Genomic DNA, 6,731 nt, shown 5'->3' with positions numbered 1-6,731 from the left:
TTTGTAGGCATGGGCAGGTTACCAGGTGTGTGCAGTAAGGAAAGCAGAGCCCCAGGTCATTCATTCCTTCTCCAGTCTGGGAGAACTGGTTTGATAGCTCTGCCCCTTTTTGTGTGAATTCCCTTCATGTGGTTCAGTCTTTTGACTCAAATGTGTGCAAACTGTATCCTTTTGTTCGGTTTGTTTTTCCTTTTCAAAGCAACTGCTTAACTGAAAGCATATCCTGCATGAATACATCCTTCAAACTATTGCAAGCATTTGAGTAAAAAGTGAACAAAGATGAGACATAGACTAATTGTACAAGTATCATCAGATGTCTTTATTTTGTGAATTATGCAGCAATGAGTCACCAACATGTGTAAATGAAACGTGTAAATGGTAAGCATTAAAAAAGAAAAAAAGCCTTTTAGAGAGCTCTTCAATTTTGTTACTTGAAATATCTGGTGCTAATGCAAATGTTTATCAAAAGCAAAGGGACACAATACAATCTGGGAACAATATAAAAAGCACTTTAAGGTGGAGAAACAAGGTTAGGAACAAATTATGTGTCATTTATGGCCACAACAGAACACATATATAAATAATCAAAAAAGTTCGGTAATTGACATTGTAACCAGCCAAGCATTTACCAGTTTCTATAAATATATAACTTTGTATAAATAAAGTTAACTTAAAGATCATGTTTAACCTGCATTCAGTGAGCCCTTAATCCAAAGCACAAATTAATAAAGATGATCTCCAGCACAAAACAAGTTAGTTTTTTTTCTATAGATCAGCTACAGATGGGGAGGGCAGCTTTTCGGTAAAGCTGTTTTTCATTTAGATCAATTTGTCTTCTGTATTATGGAATTTTGCATTAGAGAGGAAACAGTTGTCCAGTAAAGCTATGTCCGTAACAAAGCCGAGCCTGAAACACATAGGTGTGTTGTATCAATATTTGCTCATGCCCTGTGTTGAGAACAACCTTCCTGACAAAGTAAAAAAGTGAAGATAAAGTGAGGGCTCGGCCCACATCTATGCTGTCGTTTTTGTGTTATCACCTAATTTGACCAGTAAATCAACAAATGCACTGTAGGCTTGGAGCAAACAGTGCAACAGAGACTTGATCGTGATATTTTGAGATTCATTGCATAGCTCGGGTTTCCCATCAGCTCTCTAATTTACGATCTGTGACTCTATGTTTGCATACGACATGCATCGCATCCTGTCGGTTGGTATTACAGTGCATAAAGGCAACTAAAAATGTGGTAGTGTTTGTTTTTTTTACCACTTTTACAAAACCATAGATAGTAACATTAGGTGCATGTCAAAAATGTAGAGTGGAGCTCTACAAAATCAGGGAGCGATTCACGTGCAGCGAAAACGCAGCAACAGAGATTCAGCAGATGAGAAAAACCCACAGGTACTTTAAGGGACAATCCACCAATTTTACACTTATTTGTTACGAGTCCTACTTTGCTCTTATCTACATACTCACTGTATATAACAGACACTTTTGTGAGTAGTCAGACATATATGAACCATTGCTGTTTTGCTTCATAACCAACAGCAAAAATCCCACAGCAGCAATTTTCTTAATAACTATGATGCAACGTTGGGCTACCAATCTTTGGAAATTGTAGAGTATTCAAGCTATAGAGACTAAAAACTGATAATTGTACTAAAAAAAATGTATAGTTAGTTGTAATTTAGAGAAAAAAAACTTGGCTACCTCACTCGTGAGACATAAGGTGTCTTTCAATCCCCAGCTCTTATAAAAGTGATAAACTAAATTGCTGGAGTGCCCCTATAAACGATTGTGGCCTAAAGCCATGTGAAGGAAATAATCTATATTTCAATGTTTTGTAGTTCAACAAGCATGCAAATCTATCACTTATTCATGACCCTATCATGCAAAACCTGGGGGTGGTAAGCACTCACACAGGACATACAGTGAGGAAAAGTAAAACTAAACATTTCTCAAAACACTTTACAGGGAGGTTGTGAAATGAAGGTACACTTATTTGACTAACACCATGAGGTAAGGCCCTAGGGTGTTGGATGTAAATGAGGACAGTAAGGCTCTGATTTCCAGATTCTTCCAGTAAAATCTTTGTGTTTTTAGTCCTGATGAGCTGTAGTGGCACACTCTGGTTCAGGTGGGTAAAAAGGGGCTCAAGGAAATGTGGAGGCTGAGGAGAAGGAGAAGCAACAGGAAATTATTTACAGGCCCATGCTAATATACCCACTCTTTTTTCCCTCCATTTTCTTCCTTTCCTTTAGTTCATGAGTGTCATGGTGCTTTCAGGCTGGCCACCAAAGATCCCCGAGAAAAACTCCAGCGCCAGACGCACATGGATGGGCACAAAGACGTACGAGGTGTAGATCACCATAGCGATGGCGGAGAAAAGGATGGAATTAAAGATAGATTTTTCCCATGGCTCCAGGACATAGATCCCAGTGATGAGCAGGTACTGGTAGTACAGCCAAGCCAGATACTCCCTCAAGTTTTTGAAGTTCATCCTGCGGGCTGGGTGGAGAAGAAATGGAGGTAAAATGTTGTGAGTACAGTCAAGTAGGGCAAAAGTACACCCTCTTATAAGGTTTTGGATATCAGGACAAATTCAGTTTAATCTGGTCCTTACCAGTCAAAAGTCAAAACATACTCAGATGAACAACAACACATTATAGTTAACATAATTTAATTAACTGAAGAAAATCTAAGCTAAAATGCAAATACAGTGCGGAAAAAACTATTCAAATTTAACAGCTTATAGAACCACCTTTAGCAGGAATAACTTGAAGTAACTGTTTTCTGTATGATATTATCAGTCTTTCACATTGTTGTGGAGGAATTTTGGCCCACTCCTATTTACAACACTGATTGTAATTGTCATTGAGGTTTGAGGCCATTAATTTATGTGCAGCTCTTATAAGGTCCCACTACAGTATTTCAGTCAAGTTGAAGTCAGGACTTTGATTGGACCATAGCAAACCCGTCATTCTTTTATACATCTGCAGCAGTGCTTGGTATTGTTGTCCTGTTGCTGATCCGATTTTAATTTATCTTTAGCTGTCAGACAGATGGCCTCACATGACTCTAGAATACTTTGGTTTACAGAGGAGTTCATGGCTGACTCAATGGCTGCAAAGCATCCAGGTCCTGTGGCGGTAAAACAAGCCAGAATTCTCATCCCTCCTGCTTGACTGATGGTATGAATTGTTTGGTTTTCTCCAAATGTAGAGCTGTGTATTATGATCAAACATCTCCACCATGGCCTCGTCTATCCAAAGTGCATTGCTCCAGAAGTCTGGTGGTTTGTTCTGATTTAACTTTGCAAACCTAAACTGTGCTTCCATGTTATTTTTTAGAGAGAGGAGGCTTGCAACTCATACAAACAAGCCATACTTGCTGAGTATTTTCCTCATTGAACTGCCATGAGCTTCAGCAGCTAACATGCTAACTGAGGCCTGTGAAGTCTGAGCTGTAGCTTTTGGTTTTTCTGCAGTTTCTCTGAGCATTGCACAGTCTGACCTCAGTATGAACTCGCTGCGATGTCTGTTCCTTTGAATGCAGCATAAATCTTTGTTGTTGAAAAGCAACCACTCTTTTGAGGGATCAGTCAGATTGGAAATCCAACACTTAACCCCTTTAGGGAGGATTCCGATATTGACAAAGGTTTTCATTGAGATGTGAAACCAAAGTGATAAAAATACAATTATCTATGATGTATGGGACAAAGTCTCACAATTAATAAGATTGCAAGGACTGCAGGGATGAAAACGAGAAGATATGACTGAAGCTAAGAAACCGACTGATATCAGCAAGATAAACAAATATGCGGGAAGCAAGTCACCATGATTGTCTTCACTCCACTGATGATGACACATATATGAGTAAAACTGTAACAGATATGATCTAAATGTCCCTTTTCAGAGTTCAGAAAACAAACATCCTGAACGGGAGGCAATTATTCTGCACTGGAAAATATCAGATTCTGTTTATGGATTATTCCATAATGCCCCCATCATTTCAGAGCTCTTTACACAGATGAGATATGGTTTACCCTGCTTTTCTCTTGAGGGACTGCAACAGAAAATAATCATCCAATTAAAAACAATAAAACTTAAAAGTCCTTAGGGCTGTGCTTATTAATAAGGTGTGTAGGAGGAATTGTGAGGCCCTTTCCCACCTCCAACCCCACAGCAGTGCCCTGAGGGGGCAATCAAACAGGCCCCATGGTCTCTTTTAGGATTCAGTTGTGTGGGATGAGAAACGGCAATGAAAAAATTAAGCTCATGGGTCCCACAAGACACAAAAACAGTAGTCACTTATGTTCTAAGTCCACGCATGCCAACGTTGAATCAGAGCACTGTTTACCTGGTTGATAATGTTTGCTTTTGATGCACCATTTTATGAACACCTCCTGCCGCAGTGGTAGGGGGCGGAGCCAACAGGTGCAGGTGTGTTGGCTGTCATTTCAATTAGGGTGTATAAAAGGAAACAGCTTTAACTGTCAGCAAAATTAAGGCTAATTAAATGAATCAATAAAGCTGCTCTGACGTTGTAGTTTGTAGCACAAGGAAACCGGAAGAGAATCAAAAATGATTAGATAGTTTCATCAACTATCAAAGATTAGTAGGCTGCCCCTTTACAGAAAATTTCTTACTAACAAATGACTAATGTTTGGCTTGGAAAAAAGATCTACAGCCTGTTTAAATGTTTAATTGTGTGTATGCACAGATAGGCATTTCAAATAATAATAATTAACATTAATGATTTAAAGGGGGATTAATAAGCTCTCCTGCAGTCTGTTTAGTGTAGCCTATAACCGAATTCATGTACTGACTCACCTCTGCAGCCGCCGAGAGATCCCCCTGGATATCTACTAATGACAGATTATAACAGGACGAGCTGCAGCCCGCGTCCCGCTGCCGCTCCGATGCTTTGTATAAACGAAAAGCTGCCTCACCAGTTCGCCGCTGGCATATATGCAGTCCACTTGCAGAAATGGAAACACGCCCACTGTTCGCGCTTACACTCACCTGGCTCACAGATCGTTCAGGTGGAGTGACCGTGCGCTATATGACACATAGGCCGGTGCGCGTTAATAGCAGAAAAAAAAGAAAGAGACACAACATGAATTAACGTCGTGCCTGCAGCTCTATTTCAGCCATGTGAGGTCGGCTGCTTTGTGCTGCATCTTTAAACTTTTCCTCAGTGCGCGTCGCATCTTTCCCACCATGCTGCAGCCAGACACTGCGCCGCAGCAGCACCACCTCTGACGTAGTCCGCAGCAGCAGGATGGAAAACGACCACGCACCTCACTGCTGTGCCTCGTACCACAAACGGGATTTTTTAAAAGTAAATAAAAAGATAACTAAGCGTGAAATAATAGCCACCGAACACTAACACAATACCACCATAGCACATGGATGGTGACTCTGACACAATAATAAATTACACGATCTGACTTCAGAAGGAGAATTTAGGACCAATCTTTTCCAACATATTCAATCAGGGGTAATCTGATACTTTGACTTGTTCATTTTACTACATTTTGTGGCAGAGCAATCATGAGAAATCTTTCTCTTTTTTTTTAAGTTACAGTTACGAATTCCTATCTTCTTAATGTGAGGTTTGCTGATCAGCTCAGTTCTCACATTCCAGTTACTGATGTGTAAACACGGGCAGTAGACCAGCAACAACAGTTATGCTTGGATACACTATGCAATATTTTGTTAGCGTCATAAAGAAGAGGACTGGTTTGAAATGCCAGGGACAGTGTGGTCACTGTGAATCGATCTGCTGCACCAACCTTGGAAATCATTATTCAGATCAATGTAGCAGCCTCCAGAGGCTTCCAGATCACACTCCCAACATCGCTTTTGTCATGTTGCTACCGGGTGCGTAATACAAGAAACTCTCGGTTAAGGTGGCTGAAAGTAAAGCATTTTCTGTCACAAGGGTTCAGTTTGTGCAAAAAAATTCAGGCCAAAAACACACATGTATACACACACACACACACACACTCGGCATGGATTCACTTCATTCACTTTCCCAAGTAGATCTGATTACCCTTAACAACCAGCTCAAGTTTGTGAAAAATGAGACAGGCTCTCCTCCACCCTCCAGTTAAAATGTGAGACATGTCACAAAGACTAGCACACCTTGTGATACACACATTTCTCTGGAGTGTCGTTTCCAGAAGGCCTCATATCTGTACAGAGGACAACAAACAACTTTTAGAGTAACTCCTTACGTTATACAATTCTCGTAAAAACTCGCAGAGAAGGCAGTTTGCATGCAGATCTGATTTTATCGGAGATCATGAAAAACATTTCGGCATCACTTTCTCGCAGATTCAACCATTTCATGTTTCTATAAACCAGCCGAAAACAGATTTTCCTGAGAGGCCCTATGACAAAAGGCACATTTTTCATCCAGGATCCAAATCATGTACAAGTGGGTGTGAAAACAGCTGCTTCTTGCTGGACTCAAGCTATGCAAATACAGAAAATAAAACGACTTTCCATTAAGTTTTCATAGCCTCCATAAAAGTACTGTTAACAAATTTTGTGTGTGATCCAGATTTATATTTCTTTGTTGGGATTCTCTTCTGCCAAACATAATCATATTTCAATAAATCAAGAGCTAGAATTACTCACTAGACTTTGAACATATCAAATAAATATGAAATCTTCCCAACATGGGACATTTCACTTATTTCTTTTATCATTCCAAATTGATT

General features: G+C 39.9%; 1 protein-coding gene across 1 annotated transcript; it reads right to left on the bottom strand.

Moving 5' to 3' along the window:
* Positions 1 to 292: 292 nt before the first annotated feature.
* sptssb (serine palmitoyltransferase, small subunit B) lies at positions 293 to 4,953 on the bottom strand. The gene is made up of 2 exons (XM_072391719.1): positions 4,834 to 4,953; positions 293 to 2,509 (listed from the first exon to the last, which is right to left on the bottom strand). Exon 2 carries the CDS (start codon positions 2,499 to 2,501, stop codon positions 2,259 to 2,261), a length of 243 nt encoding a protein of 80 aa, XP_072247820.1. The 5' UTR covers positions 2,502 to 2,509; positions 4,834 to 4,953; the 3' UTR covers positions 293 to 2,258.
* Between the last annotated feature and the right edge of the window lie 1,778 nt (positions 4,954 to 6,731).

This window comes from Leuresthes tenuis, unplaced genomic scaffold (assembly GCF_036924035.1).
Source record: "Leuresthes tenuis unplaced genomic scaffold, fLeuTen1.0.hap1 SCAF_9, whole genome shotgun sequence".
Lineage (NCBI taxonomy): Eukaryota > Metazoa > Chordata > Actinopteri > Atheriniformes > Atherinopsidae > Leuresthes > Leuresthes tenuis.
This window is presented reverse-complemented; position numbering and strand designations above follow the sequence as displayed.

Excerpts from the sequence above, each read along its gene's own strand:
- sptssb (XM_072391719.1), bottom strand. The coding sequence starts at position 2,501 with ATGAACTTCAAAAACTTGAGGGAGTATCTGGCTTGGCTGTACTACCAG.